Raw genomic sequence first — 19,618 nt, 5'->3', positions numbered from 1 at the left:
GTAGGTAGGCCCAAATAATGGGCCTTAGATGGTGTGAGGTGACCTTGGTGTGGCAATGTAAAGATGTTAAGTGGTGCTCTTCATTTTACCATTTTCATTCATCTAGACATCTCTGAAAAAAGTGGATTAATCTCTTCACATGCATGATTTTCAATCTTAATTAAATTTTTATTTTTTATTTTATTATTTTTTAGAACTTAAAGAATTATTTATTCGTCAGAGAGAGAGATTTAGAGAGAGCACATAAGCAGGGGGAGCAGCAGGCAGAGGGAGAAATAAGTTCCCTGCTGAGCGAGAAGCCCGATGTGGGACTCCATCCCAGGACCCTGGGACCATTACCTGAACCGAAGGCAGATGCTTAACTGGCTGAGCCAACCAGGTGTCCCTCAATTAAATTTTTAAAGTTGTAACTCCTCTGCACTGTTAGTTCTCCCAATACCTTAAGTGGTTTTTCCAAGCTATTTTCAAACACTGTTTAATTGAACTGCCTATACTCTCATAAAGCTTCCTTTTCTTCTACTTCCTCTATAAAAGAGGCCATTAGGTGGCTGTTCCTCTGATGGCATTTCATTTCCTCCTAGTCTCTTCTCTTGGAAGAAGGGATGTTTCTCCTCCTATTCAAACTCAGCTTCCTCTCACCCCATCTATTCTTAACTCTAGGTCCTCAGCTACCTCAAAGTCCTTGTTCCATCAAGGACTTTTCTGTTCCTCCTTTCAACTGCAAACCTTTTTCCTTAGCCTGAAAATTCACTCACACACCTCTCATCCTAAAAAAAAACAAAAAACCAAAAAAAACCCTAAAACCCTATCTTGGTCCTTGTTCCTCTAGTTCCCTCCCTATCTCCTTCCATTCTTAATCCATTTCCTTGAAAGTATTTTCTAAACCAAAGCTTCTCAAACTTTAAGGTCTGTAGATCACTTGAAAATCTCATTAAAATGAAGGTTCTAATTCAGTAGTCTGGAATGGGACTCGAGATCCAGTATCTCTAACCAGTCCCCAGCATATCATGCTCTCCCAGAGGTCATTCTAAATTGCAAAGGTCTAAAGTCTAATTCTCCTCATGTTCTGGCCTTCCGTTTATTCAGAACCCTCTTACCATTTAGCTTCTAACCCCTATGCCTCTAAGGCCCCCCCATGAAAAATCACTAATTCACCCTGGAATGCTAAACCAATGGACATTCTGCAATCACAGTACCTCCCACCCTCTGGGCAGACTTAGGCATCCTTGATTATTAATGCAATCTACTATGCTGTCATTCCCTCTTGGTTTTCCTTTTGTCTGATTGACCACAATTTCTCATCTTCTGTTTGAATTCTCCTTGTTTACCTGCTTTTTAAAATGTTTATGTTCCATCCAGTTTCTATTTTACTATATTCTCTCTTGCAATAATCTCATCTAGCAATTTTTTTTCCAATTTATTTATTTTCAGAAAAACAGTATTCATTATTTTTTCACCACACCCAGTGCTCCATGCAATCCATGCCCTCTATAATACCCACCACCTGGTACCCCAACCTCCCACCCCCCCGCCACTTCAAACCCCTCAGATTGTTTTTCAGAGTCCATAGTCTCCCATGCATCTAGCAATTTTTCATTTCTACTTGGATACTACAAAATCTTCCTTCTTAGTCCTGCTTGAGCTCAGACCCATATATCTGACTGCTAAACTTGAATCACTAGCGTCTCAAATTTAACATATAGAAGCTAACTCATTAGCTACTCTTCAAAGTCCATGTTTCCAATTTTGGATATCTGTGTCCCCTTATATTGAATCAATCAGGACAAAAATCTGAAATGATCCTCATCTCTTCCTCACCTTCCATCCAATCATGAAAGTCTTTGGATTTTTTTTTTCCTAGGATCTCTCAAAATCCAGCCTCTCCAGTTCATTCCTACTGTCGTCGCTGTATAGATCAGATCTTTATCCTAACAGGCTTATAGAATAGCGTCTTCACTGATCCAAACTTTTCCAGTCTTACCCTCTTCCAATTAATCTACTAATTACAGCAGGTATAGTCTTCTTAAAGTCTGTAAAATTCTTTGCTGTCTCCCTTTAACAAGAAAATGAAGCCTAAGTTTAAGAACAGGACTTAAAGTCCTTCGTTATCTGGTCCTATCTCCAGCCTCATCTCCTGTTACCCTTTCCTCAAAGAAACTTTATGGCCCATTCATAGGGACGATTTGGAGTTCCCCATAACTCCATGCTTTCTGACATCTTTATGCCTTTGTGGTTCCTTTGTCCCTCTGTAAACTCTCAATAAACTTTTGAAATAAAGCTCAGATGCCATCTTTTGTGGATTATGTAAATTGAGAGAGGCCTGCAGGTTTCTTTTAGTTTAAAAAATGTATATATAAAATTAATTATTGAGTAGTTATTCATTTTTGTCCTTACACACTATTATTCACAGCTATACACAGTACAACCTTTAGGAGACTTAATCACTCTTGTCTCAGAATTCATTTTGTAGCTTAATTCTATTAATTAAAAAAATTTTCTACCTAATGTTTCATCTGAATGGTAGTAATTGCTCAGTATGTTTGTTAAATATAATTCCCAGTCTTCCACTAAATTAAAGTTATAAAATAATTTCCCAAAGGAAGAGTTTATGTAACTACAATCCAACATCTCATTATGGCTATTATGGTTGTATTTTTCTTTTAATGGCAATAGTTAAGTTCCTTTAGAACCTTAATTATTTTCATCTCTAATCTTTTACATCACCATTTTGATGTTTACATATTATATTAAAGTGCACACAAAATAATATTCCCTGCTTATATTTTTTTTAAATTTATTTCTAACTTAAAATGTTTTCATACTCCCCCTCCCTTTTCTTTTATTTGATCCTGGTTCCTTACAGCATATCTAGGTAGCAGATGTATATTTCCTTAAAAAATTAATTTACATAAGAGGAACTTAGGATTGTTACAGTTCTGTGGCAGAACAAGCTGACAGTGTTACCTTTCAGGTTCCTAACATCACAACATGCACATCGACTCCCCATGAAGGCTGAGAGAGAGTGGTTGGGTGGGCAGGAGGCAGATTAGTCTTAATAGCGGATGAAGTAGGAGGTTGCCTGTAAAAGATGATTATCAGGAGTCATTCTCCTCTCCACAATAACAAGATAAAGTAAAATATTCTTTCACATTTCTCATCAAAATGAGAGTTAACATGTCAGAGTTTGAGGTTATTTTTCCTGGGGTAAAAGGCAGTTATTAAGGTGTTATTAAGCCTTAACAATTATCTGCCATTTGGGATGAGTTTATTGGTTTCTTTCTTGAAAGAGCACAAGAGATATAATGACTTGTTTAAGTCAGTATTTCCTAGGAATCCTTTCATTATGTTCACTTTTATTTTTATGTTTAATTTTAAACTGAATGGCTGATATAAGGTAACTAATCAATAAAGTAATTATCATAAGAATTCATGAGAAAATATTGACCTTGAGTTGGAATATACTACCCTTATTAAGAGAGCAAAATCAACTAGAAAAAAGACTTCAGTTGAACCTTAAATCCCAAAGCTCAAATACATATGTCTAAATTCAAAATTATTACCTTATGTTAAAATAATAAGTGTGTAATATAAATGAGTAATAACTATTCAATAATACATTTCATATATATATGCATAATTGTAAAGTTAAAAGAAGCATATAGACCTCCTTCAATCTACACAGTATATACGTTCCTGCAAAGTTGGTAATGAAGTAATTTCTGAGGTGAATAAAATTATAAATTATAAATTTAGGCATTTTTTTTTCTGGACAAAAATAAGCTAAGTTTCATCTGAAAATAAATGGCTTAAGATAGTGGTCAAATCTATGGAGGGTGAATTTTTTAGAGATAGAAGGGGTTTCTTAATCTTGCAGAGCAATTCAGTTCCACTCAACACAGGACAAGGGTCTATTAGGTACTGTGGGAAATTTAAAAAACGAGCAAGTGACAGCTTCTCATAAATCAAAGCTCAAATAAAATGTGTTAAGAGCTTTGTGAGTGGAGAGGGGTGACAATTAAGAGAAGACATCAGAAGAAGTGTCACGAAGCACGATATATTTGGATGCAACGTAAGGAACTGCTAGAACTTTTGCCCATCTGAAAGAAGAGAACATCATTTTAGGAGTGGTTCTGAAACCTTGGGATTCATAGAAATCTCATGTGTGATGGGGGGTGCTGTATCATTCTGTATCAGTTAGCTATTGCTGCAGTAATGATGTTTAATAAAACACAACAAGATGTAGTGGCTTAAAACAACCACCCCTTACTGTGTCTCATGATTATGCTGGACAGTTCTGCTGATCTGAGCCAGGCTCAGCAGAGCTTAGCTGAGACCACTTAGGTATTGGGGATCATCTGCTGAGTTAGCTGGGGGTTGGTTGGATGAGGGTGGTCTCAGCTGGTAAACTCAGTCTTGCTTCCTGTGATCCTCAATCCTCCCTTGGGCTTCCCTGGCCTTTTTTTTTTTCCAGGCCAAGGTAGGGTGGTGCTGAATGTCTCTTTACATCTAGGCTCACACAAGTGATACACAAGCACTTCTGCCTTCTCTGGCCTACAGCAAGTTTCAAGCCAGCCGTTCAGAAAAACAAGGAAATAGACATCACCTTTCTATGGGATGAACTGCAAAGTCACATGGTAAGAGCATGAGTCAAGAGAGGAAGGACTAGGGGGTCATATTCGTAATTAGTCCACCACGGGGGCCTCTTCATTTTGACTGAAATATGGAGGAGGTGGAATGAAGCTATCTGGTGATGCAGGACGAGGTTGACCTGACATGTTTATTTCAGATTTAGGCAGTAGTGAGGAAACACTGAAGGGTTTTGAGCATGGAAGAAGTGTGCTCAGAAGTCTGGCTTTAAGAATAAGTTTGTGTGACTATGGGTAAATAGAAGCAGGAAACAGGAGAAAGGATATCGTTTCTAATCATGTAGATGGAAGTTAATAAATTGTCAAATCAATGTGATGGTAATAGGCACAGAATCAAGGGAAAAAGTAAGACAGTTCCTTAATAAGGACTGAACTGATAAAACCACTGATAGGATAATAGGCTTGAGGGGCTGGTAGCATTTCCTTTATGTTCCTTCCCTTTTATATGAATCCCAAGTATTCAACACATCCTCTTCATTCCAATTCAGAGTGCCCAGAAATTATTGTCAATTGTCATGGGATAATATGGCATTTAATAACTGGTGGGACATAGAATGATACCGTGGAGATGTGGGACCAAGACCCAGTGCTTTGATCTACCATTTTAACTGAGCTAAGCTTTCTTATCACATCCCAGACTGGAAGTTTTTCAAAGATTGAGGTGTTAGTTCATTTAGTAGATTTTTCCCCCAGATGATCCCATACTTTTATAGATATCTAATTATAAAATTTGTAAAACATTTATTTAAAATGAGATGAGGTTGCACAAATACATTATTTTCAATTTTATTTAGATCAAATAAAGCTGTGACTGATGTGAAGAAACTGGCATAGAAACCACATGAATTTTATTGAGATAAAAATTTAAAGTTGAAAAAAATATTTAAAGTTGAAATCCTAATACCTAATTATCTTATCCTGAAAGAATTAAATGTAAAAGATACACATTTTAAACAGTCACACACATGCAGGCATTACACAATGCACATAATGAAGTCATAAAACATTTTATACTGCTTTATTATAAATAATTGGAAATAATATTTCATTTTTCAAACCCAGATAACAAAATAGTAAATATCATGCTTTCTTTTTTTTTCTTCATTATTTCATTTTATTTTTGTAATAAGAGTTGGGAAGTAGTATTTCTTATTAAAAGACTGGTAACAAAAATCTGTAGGAACACAAAAGAACACTCACTCACTTTCATTCACTTAAAAAAAAACAATTGAGAAGGTTTTTAGAGGGAGAGGCTAAACAGTGCTATGAAGGAGTCACCAAGAATGGAAAGACCGTAATATCACCAAATATCACTTGTAAGGCAAAATGGGGTTGTATACAAATCCATAAACACAAAGATGTGGTGGTAAATTTTAACAATATTTTCTTAAAAATGGAATAGCTTTATTCTCTCAAATGGAGGAAATATGTGTCATTGCTTTGAAAAAATTTATTTTTCTAAGAAAGGACACCTAATGTATATTTCCACTTTCATATAGTAACTCACATTTTGATAATAATACTTCATTACAGTAACCTTCTACACTTAGAGAGAGAAAGCACTTTTTGAGAAAACACTGTAGGACCTTCTATTTGCCACAAAACCTGTACCCCCAAATTCACTTAAAATAGATCATCCCATAGGAATATTTTCATTAAGATAGTTATAGTAGCTAACAGTCAGAACTTTTTAGGTGACTGACTAATTTTCTCTTTTTGTGTATTTTCCTCATGTTTATTTAATACAGAGTTTTGAAAATTTTCTCCACTAAATGGCTTTTTAAAAATCAGATATTTCCTTTGAAAACAGAGCTTGAGAGAGAAAAATGTGAAGAAATAATGTATTTCATAAAATAGTTTAGTAGATTTCTCTGAAAACTTAGGTTTATTTGCATCAATGAAGGACTATTTGCACTCCAGATCAAATAGCTATTAGGTTTACCATGGAACTAAACACGCTATATACAGTGATATTTATAATTCTTCCTTTATTTTTCATAGACTTCAAAGTGTATCTCTCATAGAAACTGGAACAGGGTGAATCTGGAAAGCATGTTTCAGTTAATTGGCAAAAATTAAATTAGCATGAAATAACAATGAAGAACTGAAATCATTATTTTAAAAGTAAAGAAGTTACACTTAAGTGTACACACACAAGATGATTTGTAAAATGAATTGTTCCAGCTTCCTTGGTTTTACTCCAACTTAATATACTCAAAAATACTGTTTTCATGTATAATATCAAAGGAAATAGTAAATGCACGTATATTGTTTTAAGAGCATGATGGTATATTTCACATTCTTTAAACTTTACTCACGCTATAAATATATTTGTATATCAGTCAGTTTTTAAAGTAAGTGAAAACTGTCACATAGGGGGTTAATTTCTTATTTCATATGTCCACACTTGATTATGCCCATTACTTTCCTGAAAACTGCATAAAAAAAAACAAAGAGTAAACGGAGGATGTTTCTACCTTACACTATTTCTTCTCCATGTACTACAATTCATCATGGTTTAGCAAAAAGGAATTTACATTTGAGGATGGGTTAACTGAAATCAAGGAGTAAGTATGATTCAAGAGTTAGGCTTCTGGAATCCATTAGAGGGCAATGCTTATTCTTCTTAGACTTCTATCAAAATTACGCAACAGTATAGACTGATTTTTAGTAGGTTTGCATAGAAATAACACCTTTGCACTGGTGTGAGACTTTTCCAAAGGATTATGGCAGCCCTGTTTGTATTCTTCATGTATATTCTTCCTTTTGTGTTGTTCCCTTTCTTCTCCTCCTTCCTTCTTCTCAGTTTTTACATGACATAAACCATTTTATCACCTGGCTACCACAGTTCTAAAATAAGATCCAGTAGTAGTTTGAAGCACAGTGAACTGAACAGTTTCTTCCCTTTTTAAAACATGACAGTGAGCGGCATTCTCCATAGTCAAGCCATGTGAGCACAATTAACCTCATCGAGAGACTCTGGTGAACTCAAAAGGCTCCAAATCCAGTCAAGAACCTTGGTGACTTCACATAACTGCCACTTGTGGCTGGAAGGGAGACACTATCATTTGTTTCAGAAGTTTTCGAGCAGTTTCTTATTTGGTAGCTTCTTCAGATTTCTCTGTTGCTTTTATCACTGCTTTTGACATGATGCCTTCAAAAGTCCAAAGGTCGAATCATCATCGTTGTGGAACGTAAGGAGTAACTGGGCCCTTTGAAGTAGTGCCACTTTATACCGTTCAGTTTTCCATGGTTTTGTCCGGCCGTGTAGAACATTCCATTTAGATTGGAGGGGCCACAAGCATCAAACCACCAGCCTGAAAAATGAGTTAATAATGAGAGAGAAAAGAAGGAGAAGAAACAATTAAAAGTGATATTGAACATGTGGAAATTCATGGCACTAACCAAGGTGGACTTTCTTTCTATGGAGTTTCTGGAGTGTCTTTCTATACTTTCTATGATCATTTGCAAATAAAAAGCATTCAATAAAATGCTTCTTGGTAGTGGAAATATCTTAAATCACATCCAATTTAAGCAATATATGGACAGAGAGGAATGCGCTCATGGAAAGCAAGTTTCAGGGTCACTCTGGTGGGACTCGTTTCCCATTGTGATGATGGAAAGCTCCTGGGATTCAGGATAAGATCTAATTCAGACATAGATTTATATGTAGGGCAAGTAAAATGCAGATACCCTTGGGCAGGCTGCCTTCAGTCTGCTATTAGGAATAGAACAATTATTAGTGAAGAAGTTCAGAAGCTTAGACAGCTGACATCTAAGTAGGGTAAAAGAAATGTTTTCCATCTACTTCATAATTTTGCCAAGAACTGGTCCACAGCTGCTTCTGAAATTAACTGGATACTGCGCAATGACTATGATGCTCAAATTAAATTTGAATTACTGTGCTCTCCCTATATTTTATAGCAATATGGGAAGTGTTCATCAATAGTAGCCATATCAGTTCCTACAGAGCATTATTTTTTTTCCTGTGACTGTTCAAGGTCTTTCAAAACCTAGTTAGAAGGAAAACAACTTGATGAGTAATACGGAGATCTTGTGCTTGCACAGCTTTCTGTAAGGATAACTTAGTACTTTATTTTTAAATGAATTAAGTTTCTTAGATTTTGAGATAAAACATACTACTTTTTCCTCTGTCTCCTGAAGTAACACTACTGAAATCTTTAGGGAGCGATTCATGCCAGAGACATTCTGGCATATTTTTATTTGGATACAGTTGACCTCTCTTTGATTACAGAGTTATACCTAAGGGACTAATAGCTAAAGAAAGAGAAAGCTGTACAACTGATGTTAAACTGTAACATGAGCATCATTTTGTAGAAACTAGAAAAAGTAAAATGGAGAAAAGTTAGTTCTCACTTTTCAGTTTTGGAAGATGAACACAGCAAGGTTGTGTTTATAAAGTCATACTAGAGGCAAAGCAAGCTGAATTAATTATCAACTTATATTGGAGAACAATAAGGTATGTTTGATGAATTTGGAAAGACTGTCTCCAATGCTGTTTTACCAACTGTATGCAAACAACATAGATGTTAATGCAGTCAAAACAGGAGGGACAAGAAGGTTCTTGTTGGGCAAGGAAGGATGAACCATAAAATTCCACGTTTTTGAAGACTTTATTTAATTATTTATGAGAGAGAGAGAGAGAGAGAGAGAGAATACAAGCCCCACACAAGTCAGGGGAGAGGCAGAGGAAGAGGGAGAAGCAGACTCCCTGCTGAACCCGATGTGGGGATCGATCAACCTGACCTGAAGACAGAAGCTTAACCAACTGAACCAACCAGGTGTCCCTCCACATTTTTTTATAAGATTAATTCCTTTAAATTGTAAGTATAACTAGTAAAAATTGTGTTATTTATATTACAAAAAGCATTCTGATATTAGGGAATTTATTCACCTTAAAGACTCTAAAGGATAAAATGAAAATCCAATTTGAGTGCTCCAGTATTTTAACTTTCTCCTCCTTTTCTCTGACCTTCTTGAGGTACGCTTCCATCATGTTAATGAGCCTTTCATAGTCTTTCAAATATCCATCATGGTCTCTGAAGGAAATGCAGCTACTTTATTATTAGGAACTACTACAAATCATAGAATGATCCTCCAAGTTACTCTCAGTGTTCAAGGTAAAAGTGTGTGTTTTTTATCACATGATCTCCCTGATATGAGGAAGTGGAGATGCAACATGGGGGCTTAAGTGGGTAGGAGAAGAATAAATGAAACAAGATGGGATTGGGAGGGAGACAAACCATAAGTGACTCTTAATCTCACAAAACAAACTGAGGGTTGCTGAGGGGAGGGGTTGGGAGAAGGGGGGTGGGGTTATGGACATTGGGGAGGGTATGTACTTTGGTGAGTGCTGTGAAGTGTGTAAACCTGGCGATTCACAGACCTGTACCCCTGGGGATAAAAATATATGTTTATAAAAAATAAAAAAAATTATAAAAAAAAAAAAGTGTGTGTTTTTGTTTGGTTTAGAGAAAGTCCACAAGAGTTCTGGAAGACTGTGGGAAGGCAGAGGTCTGCTGCCAAAAGCAGCCTGGCAATAAAAGGCAGAGGCTGAAGACACATTCAGTGGGAAACTATCGATGAGATTAGCAAAGAGTCAAGAAACCGTAGGGGCATGTGAGAAAAATCCAATAAATTGATATTGGGTATTTTTTCTAATTGAGTGAAGTGGGATAATATTTGTGGCACGGGGAAAGGCATTTTGGAGAAACTGAAAGAAGACCATACGGCTGGGTCAGAGTTAGCAAGAGAAATAGAAGCCTCAAGCTGAGAAGGTCTGAAGATGAAATCACATAGTCTTTGGTTCATAACCCTAAGAACAATGTAATGAATGGTGTGGTCTATCTCCTGTACTGAGGACTGCACCTAACAGAGTTTGCTTAACAAATGACTGGGAGTGACTACAGGCTTATTGACAGATTGACTGATATTGACTGTTTCTCTCTGTAAGGAGTCAATTGTCTGAAGTAGTTTACTAAAAAGTTCTATTTGATAAGACACCCCAATATATAACATCCATGATTATTTTGTTTGTTCTTTCTTTATCTATTCAATATGTATTATTTATATATGTATGATTGTGACTATTGTTACACAATACTCAACCAGACGGGCCTGGGCCCTCCCTTCATGGAATTTACTTCAAATGTGAGAGATAGACATAAAATAAGCAAATAAGGAAAATACTTACAAATCATGATAAAAATAAATAAATAAATAAATAAAGAAAGAAAGAAAGAAAGAAAGAAAGAAAAAGAAAAGAAAGAAAAAAAAGAAAGAAAGAAAGAAATCAAGGAGATTTGAAGGAGGGCAACAGGGGACCTACCCGACTTTTCACATGCACAGAAGAAGCTGATATTCAGTGAGTACAGAAGGATGAGAGGGAGGCAGTTGTGTAAAGATGAGGAAAGGATTCTTTTAAGCAGAGTATAGCAAGTACTTATACCACGAGGAAGAAATAGAGCTTGACGTCCTTAGAAACTTAAAGAACATCAATGTAGCTGGTATATCATGAACAAGGGGGAAACTCATAGGAAATGAAGGTAAAGAAGCAGGCAGTCTTGTTGAAGGAGTGCAAAGTTGAACAATGTTTACAGAAAACTTCAGAGTTTATCTGGTCTATTTAACCATCATCAGATGCAAGCAAGACATTCTCTAGGAATAAGAACCAGTATTTCACCAGGGAACCAGATCTATCAGGTTGACTATTAACCAAGTATTATTTAGAGCCCTCATTCTATAACTATGGTCTGCCAAAGCCATCCTGAGCATCTTGCACAGCAAAAGGAAGGGGAAAAAATAATGAAGAATCAATTCAACAAATATTAAGTAACAGATAAATACAGAGGTTGGAGTGGAATAAAACAGAATTCTTGGCTTTAAGGAGTGCACAGTTTTATGTAGGAGAGAGAGACAATAAACTGTTTCAAAATGAGATGATTGTGAAACAGAGATGAACAAAATCTATGGAAATGGGCAGAAAGTCCCGTCAGTGGGTCCACAAGGTTTACTTACCCGCGAGTTATGTCCTGAAGATTGATGTGAGTTCACTGAACAGAAAGAAGTTCTGAACACAGAATGTGCTCTGAGAGAGCAGGAGAAAGTGTCTATTAGCAGCCTGACTTGGCTGGACTGCCACTGGGTAAGGGGTTGGAGAACATAGGGCTAACAAAATAAACAGGAGGGAGAACACAGAGGTTTTTGTTTTATTTTTAGATATTTTCTTGTGGGCAATGGAGAGCCTGCAGTGCACCAGACAAGAAATTAGAAAACCTAGACTTTGATGCTGACTGCACCAATTAATAATCGAGACATCCTAAACAGTAATGATAATAATAATAATATCTAATATTTATTAAAAAGTTAATATGCATCAGGAACTGTGCTACAGTATTTATATGCATTCTCTCATTTCTTCCCCCAAACAATCTTAGTTGATGTGGGAGGTACTGTAATAAACACACTGATGCTCAAAGAGTAAAGAAATTTTCCAAGGGTCACACAGGCATCTGGTTCCACATTCTTATGATGTGGTTTTTATAAATGTCTGATCAGCCATTTTTGCAGCATGGTTGTATGGATCAAATAAAATGACACACTGACTATTCAAACCAGTAAAATCCAAAATAAGTGTTTAGTGTAAGTTATCTAAGAAATGGGATGGAAGGTTTAGGGTGGGAACAAGAAGCGTTCGATCTTGTGGGGGCACCATATGATTTAATAATGAATACCAGGTCATCAGTGCAAATGTATCTCCTTATTCACTTGGCAGGGTTTATTAGAGAAATATGACAAAAATATGACAAATGAGTACAGTTGTACATGTTTTCACTGTAAAGACAATGGCACTTAAATACCTAATATGACTGGAATAACTGTTTTCAATGATTTGTTTTGACATCATGTGGAAATCAAAGACCTTAATGTGTTTGACTGTCTTAAGACCAGTGGGCCATGCACACTGAGGACGATCACAGAATATCTGATGATAATAATGAGGAAGATTTAAGATGGCACAACACAAAATCAAAGATTGATTATTTCTCAAGACAATTTTGGTCATAGTGTCTTTATAAAATACTCTGAACTTCAAGGTAGCAAAAATAGTTATATGTGTGCAAATAGGTACTCCGTTTCCTCTGACACATGCAGTAGAACAACAGAGGGATTTCCACTTTCTACTTTCCTTCGGGGAAAAAAAAAAATAGACATGGCCAGCTCAATGATGCAAGCAAAGGATGGAAGAAACCAGCAGCTTCCATCCGCCATTGGGACAACTGATAAAATGTCTGAAGTGTTTAAAGACTGGAAACTGCTGAGATGTATGTTGCCAAGCATTTTTCTTTATAACCTGTAACCTCATATATATTTTAATAAGAAATCTGAGATGCATGTTTCTAACTCATTTGCACTTAACTCATTAAAATTTAGTTTTGTACTAACTATCCTTGGCTCTCCAGGCCTTCAAAAGTCATTCCAGTCCTTTATCTTCGAAGCAGAAAACTCACATTTTATCACCAATAAATAAAACTTTGTCTAGAGAGTAGGAATTTGATTCTAAACTCTGTACTCAGGAAGTTCAAATTTATTTGAAAATCAGGAAACCAAACTCTCAAATTCTTCTGATCCTAAACAAAATGTCCTTCAACACTTCCTTTGTAAGGTAAAAAGTACAGCAAAATGAAAAGATGTATCTGTTTTTATGGGTTTCTTTCATTTTCTAAGGCATGCATTCTAATTAGCAATGTGCAAAACAACTTACGCAGAAAATAAGATTTGGCTCTTTTCTTGCAAAGAATGAGGCTGAACACAACTGATCGGTGCTACTGCTATCTGTGGGATCATTACGAAAAACTACCTCCCCAGTTCCTGTATACGGAGTTGGCCAAATCCACAACTAGCCTCAAGGACCAGCTGCAAGGGTCTTGTGTGGATGCGGGAGGCAAGAGACCTCTCTGAGAGGTCTGCACTCCCTCTGTCATCTCATACTAGATCCCCTTCAGGCCAAGGACTTCGCTTTTCTTTCCTTTCTCTTCTCTTTGTTCCAAAGATGAAAAAGTTGTTGATCCTGGCGAGGAATCTTGAATTCACTGAAAACCTTTAGGTATTTATTCTTTTACTGTCTCTTCCCTCCCTTGCACTGCATTTCACTTTGAATGTTTAAGTGAAGAAATCCTTGCGAACGTCTGCTGCAAACAGTAAAACAGAGCTCACTGTTGTCTAACGCCATTCATTTTGACAGAGGCAGGAGAAGGAGTGGATAAAGCAATGGCTTCTCTGGAGGTTGTGTTCAAATCTTACCTGATGCTAATTTTGTGATCTTTGGCAAATTATCTAAGTTTTCTGTATCTCGGTTCTTGCCAAAAACATTATTGTGGTGCTGAGTTCAAAGGGTAAGGTAAGTAGTTCATGTAAGTTATTAAATATAAACTATTTAGGATAAAGCAAAAATGCCTGTTCATATGACTGCAATAAATATTTGCTATAATATTATTAGAGGAAAATGCCCCACAATTAAGTGTTTGATTATTTCTCAGCCATTGTCAATTATTAACCTTTGGGGGCAGCCCTGTGTTATATGCCTGTAAGTTCTGGTTCACTTTTTTTTTTTTTTCCAAATTTACCTTTTTAAAGACATTTTCTGATATTCTTTCCTCTTTTTCCAATAAGTGAAAATGTACTTCAGAAAACATATTATAGTAAATATTAAAATATAATTATATGGAAACATAATCAATTCTAAACTTTGTATTTAGTGTGTTCATATTTATTTGGAAGTCAGGAACCTAAAGCTCAAATTTTTCCAATTCTGGAGTTTAGTCTTCTTTTTTTTTTTTTTTTTAAAGATTTTATTTACTTATTTGACAGACAGAGATCACAAGGAGGCAGAGAGACAGGCAGAGAGAGAGGCAGAGAGAGAGGAGGAAGCAGGCTCCCTGCCGAGCAGAGAGCCCGACGTGGGGCTCGATCCCAGGACCCTGGGATCATGACCGGAGCCGAAGGCAGTGGCTTAACCCACTGAGCCACCCAGGCGCCCCCTGGAGTTTAGTCTTCTGGGGTTTAGGTATTCTCAAAACTTAGTCCCAATCCTCATATTCACCGTATTGTTTCACGTGTGTGTACATATTTGTATATATAAGTATACATATATATTTTGTATATATAGGGGTACATATTGTATATACACTGATGTATTTTCTTTTTTAAAAATTTTTTAAAAGATTTTATTTATTTATTTGACAGAGAGCTCAAGTAGGCAGAATGGCAGGCAGAGGGAGAGGGAGAGGGAGAAGCAGGCTCCCTGCAGAGCAGGGAGCCCAATGCGAGACTCAATCCCAGGACTCTGGGATCATGACCTGAACTGAAGACAGCTGCTTAACCAACTGAGCCACCCAGGAGACCCAATACAATTACGTATTTCAATCTAAGTTCACAAACAGTCACATTCATACTCGAATTGATTTATTTTTATGTATTCTCACTAGTATCTTTTGTGATTCTGCAATGCCCTTTCAAGGTCTGTGATAAAATATTCATTCATGCAACCAGTATTTATTGAGCACGTGCTACGTGCCAGGCACCATAGGATATAGTAGTAGAGAGCACAAAGTTCCTGCAACATACATTTTTGAGGAACAGACTTATGGATTATGTACTAAAATAAATTGTTTTGAAATAAAGTAATGCAATGTGTATTACTGTGGTCAATCTTAAATTATCCATATGGGTCTTTTCTCTCAACATTTCTTGCTTTAAAACCTGGAGAATATGAGTTATCTGACAATGCTTAGTACACCCTTCCTGGATTATTAAAAACTCTAAGATGATCATATTTTCCCAAAGATCCTGTCACTCAGCATCATTCACTAGTGGAGAAGCTGCTAATTTCTTTCTTTCTTTCTTTCTTTTTTTTGTCTTTTTCAAGATTCTATAGCAGGCCATATCAACCCTCTTCTGCAAGCATTTATCAACTCTCTGCTGTTAGCATCTGGTGAGTTGTAGGGTGTACTAAGAAATTTATGTGTATGGCTTTATCCTGTCTTTTAGGGCTGAACTGAGAAATATCCTTTGTTAGCTTTAGCAAAGTCTTGTCTGTCGGCTGACATAGTTTATGCGTGGGAAAAGGGATCGGAGTTTCTACCACAACAGATTCTTTTTGCAGAAGGTTAGGTCACATTTTTACATAGCTTTTATATTACACACTAAATGTGGAAATTGTGTTGAAAGAAAAGTAAGGTAAGGAAAGGAATGTAAAGTAATACCGTGTTTTGTTTTGTTTTGTCAGCAACCTTTAGTAATTGTAGTTTCGAATAGACTTAGAAATAGTTATTTGAAGAATGTTAATTTACTACCAAAAACCATGTTTTCGTTGAATGTAGCATTTGCTTTGAATGTGAAGATCTAAAAGTTATTCTTTGTCAGTATTTTGGAGTCAGAGGTTTTATGCATATTTGTTTTTGTAGACAATAAATCCATATTAACAAAAACATGCACTGAATGAGATTGGATTTTCATTTTCTTAATGTTAAATAGCAGATAAAACTTTTGTGTTTAAAAGAAACTGATTCCTTTCCTTGGGCTCAGGAGGGCACAGTGGGAATTGTGTTAGAGGATTAAAAATATTTCCTACAACCATTTCTTAAGTTTGTCCCTCCCACTACTGAAGTATATAGATTTTTCATAATATTCTTCATATAGAGGGTAACCTAAGGAGAAAACTTACAAATTTTCCTAAGGTCAATGACATCATAGAGCAAAGACATTTCTGGCTTATAAATCTGTGCTGACAAATCACCTCTATTTAACGATTAATTAAGGGGTGGCTGCATAAAAGATGTATGTGGCAATTTGACCTTGAAATATATGCTTTGGTCTCAGAAGAAATATGTAACAAAACATGAAAATTATTCAATATTTAAATTGGATGGAAAACTTGCTTGCTTTCTGGTAAGTTGGAATAAGTACATATACTTCTGGGACAGGAAGTATAAAACATGTATCTATTTCTATTGATGCAAATGGCTTTCTCAGCCCCCACACCTCCTCTCCACTCTACAATGTACTATGAATTACAACCCATGCACTGAAAAATAATATTACTATTTTAGCCACAGTAAGTACATGGAAAACAGAGTCACAGAACCAGAAGAAGATGTGAGAGACATTCTTATCTAGACCCACAACTGCAGGAACAAGCTTAAGCAAGCTCTTTTAGATAAAATAGCTTTATATTCTCTTCTTGAAGATGTCCACAACCAGAAATGCACAACCCTCCCTAGAAGGACTTGATTCCTGGAGACTCCTTCTGAATTCACTTCTCCATCCTCCAATAACTCCATAACATGTTGTATTTTGTCTCTGAAACTGGTTATGATATGAAATTGTGTTATTTGTTGTTTATTCTTTTGTGGAGGGTCTCTTCCAATAGATGCACATTCTATTCTGTCTTGCTTATTTCTCTAACAGTTGATCCTTAACAGTTACTTATTAAAAATATGTTACACTGATAGAAAGAAGTTAAGAAGCTAGGGTATTAGCAATAAGAGAGAAAGATCAAAATATTATTTTGACCTTATGCCCAGCTGAAATACCTTCTGCTTTCAATTAAGCTCATCTCCTGTTGTTCAGTCTTTGACAGATAAGGGTGGCAATGATACCACATTCTCCAACCAAATTCCCTCCATGTACTTGCATAAAACTATTTAGGACAGTTAGCGGGCAATCAATCTTACTTTACCTTTAATTTCTCCCAGAAGAAACAAAGGAAACTATATATAAATAAACAAGATAAAACAAAGCTTTAATTGATGATGACAGAAAACTATGAATTATTAGTTTCAAAGAGTATAAAATCTTATTGCTTAAAAGAAACTATTTTAAATAGCAGCGAGTTCAAATATAAATTAAAAAAATGAAAGGAAAAATCATTAGATGAAGAAAACAGTTCTAAGGGAAAATATGACAGAATAAGTATTGGTGGTGGGGAGTAGCTAAGTAGGATATAAGTTCCAGGCAGTACTCAAGTTACCTGGACTGTCACTGACATTCACCCTTACGTTCTCCAGTTCTTAGCTATCTAAATTCCACATTTTAGCTTTGCAGAGTGAACAGATTTGCAAGGCCTGGATTCTTTCAAAAGGATATTTGATAGGGTAATGGCGTTTATTACAAAAACACATTGACTTAGACTATTCCAGTCGAAGCAATAAGTAGAAATTTTCTCTCCCCAACATATGTGTTTATTGGTGAGTAAGAAGCAGGTCCAAAAATGATTATGGGTGAAAGAACATGACAAAGTTCAATCATTTTGAAGCAGAAATAAAATCATAAATCTGAGCAATGAAGGTTTCTCATCAATAACTAAGAGGTGCATTCTTCTCTTTGCTTTTTTGCTCTATATTTTCATTATTATGACAGAAATATGAACATATTGGAATGCTCTTCTAAGGCAACATTTGAAAGATTTTACTTCATGCATTACATTTATTGGGTAAGAAAAAACTATCTGTAGAAATAGATGTGGATAAATTGAAGCATATTTCAATATTAAAACAAGCAGGAAATTAGACACTCAAAGTCCTTTTGTTTCTGTATAAACTTGCTGACAATTCCATTTATGGGATCAAGGAGGCAATGAGAAGAAAACTTTTCTTTCAGGAAAAAAAAGTTTAAAACCTAACCTTTGGGTATGATTTTTGGAAAACATTCTAAATTTGTAACAACTGTGTTGGGGGAAGGGGGATCATAAAATTTCATATAGAGGACTTTTTACCTATTTGATGAGGTTAAATGTGATGTCAAAATACCATTTTAAAGTATAGGGAGAAGTATATGATAGAGGATGAATCACAACAGATTGGCTTTGATAATACTAGGGCTGGTCTCATGTTGGAAAGATACTGATATAAGCATGGTGGTCAAAGGGATGTGATTTGGTGGTGGTAGTAACAGAGGACATGTGGATGGAATGCAGGTGGAAAGATTTCTTCAAAATCACCTCTCCATATTCTTCCATGCTCTGCTAACTGATGAGAAAATATCAACCTAATGATACATTTCATTGGCTACAAAATTTGAAAGTGATTTCAAGGGCTACAAGTTGCTTATTCATTCATTAATGCACTGTATTTTTTTAATGCACTGTATTTTTAATTGAGTTTCTATGTGCTGCATCTAACGTGCTAGATGTTAAATACAAAATGGTGAGCATTAATTTGCTTTTATTCTCCTTATGTACAAAGTGGAGATTAGAGTTTCTCTCCCTGCTTATCTCACAGAGCTGGTTTCCAGCTCAAACGAGATAGTACAATCTATGCAATAACATATAAAAATACATAATAATAATAATGGTAGTAATATCACATTTTAGGAAGAAAATACTCAATTTTGAGAGGTTTTTTTTTCCTTACTGCCATTAAAATATGCTCTGTTGGGGCACCTGGGTGGCTCAGTGGGTTAAAGCCTCTGCCTTTGGCTCAGGTCATGATCCCAGGGTCCTGGGATCGAGCCCCGCATCAGGCTCTCTGCTCAGCGGGGGGCCTGCTTCCTCCTCTCTCTCTGACTCTCTGACTGCCTCTCTGCCTACTTGTGCTGTCAAATAAATGAATGAAATCTTTAAAAAAAATATGCTCTGTTGTAGATTAATACAGAAGGAGAATCAGAACAGCTGATGGTAGGAATGATTGCTATTCCATTAAGAGAGGGAAAGAGTTCTGAAATTGTGAGAGCAGAAACACTGGAAAGAAAGTTTCCTTTACAATTTTGTTTGGTGCCAACTCCTTCCTTGCCAGAGCTTATAACATACTTGAGCTACACTGCTTGCCACTGGGTTTTAGCTTAGTGTTTCTCAAACCCCAATTAGTCATGTATCAACTTCACAGATTTTTCCTATTATCCACTTAAAACTTTTATTAATATTTAATTAATATTTTACTTTAAATCAATAATGT

General features: G+C 36.0%; 1 protein-coding gene across 2 annotated transcripts in view; it reads right to left on the bottom strand.

Annotated features, from left to right (window-relative positions):
* Window positions 1-5,530: 5,530 nt before the first annotated feature.
* Window positions 5,531-19,618, bottom strand: part of ANGPT1 (angiopoietin 1) — a 243,518-nt gene continuing 229,430 nt past the window's right edge. For both annotated transcript variants that reach the window (XM_044245091.1, XM_044245092.1), the window contains exon 9: window positions 5,531-7,963. In XM_044245091.1, coding sequence (XP_044101026.1) covers window positions 7,803-7,963 — 161 coding nt within the window. In that variant the 3' untranslated portion in view covers window positions 5,531-7,802. The remainder of the gene's footprint in view (window positions 7,964-19,618) is intronic.

The sequence above is a fragment of the Neovison vison genome, chromosome 4 (assembly GCF_020171115.1).
Source record: "Neovison vison isolate M4711 chromosome 4, ASM_NN_V1, whole genome shotgun sequence".
Lineage (NCBI taxonomy): Eukaryota > Metazoa > Chordata > Mammalia > Carnivora > Mustelidae > Neogale > Neogale vison.
This window is presented reverse-complemented; position numbering and strand designations above follow the sequence as displayed.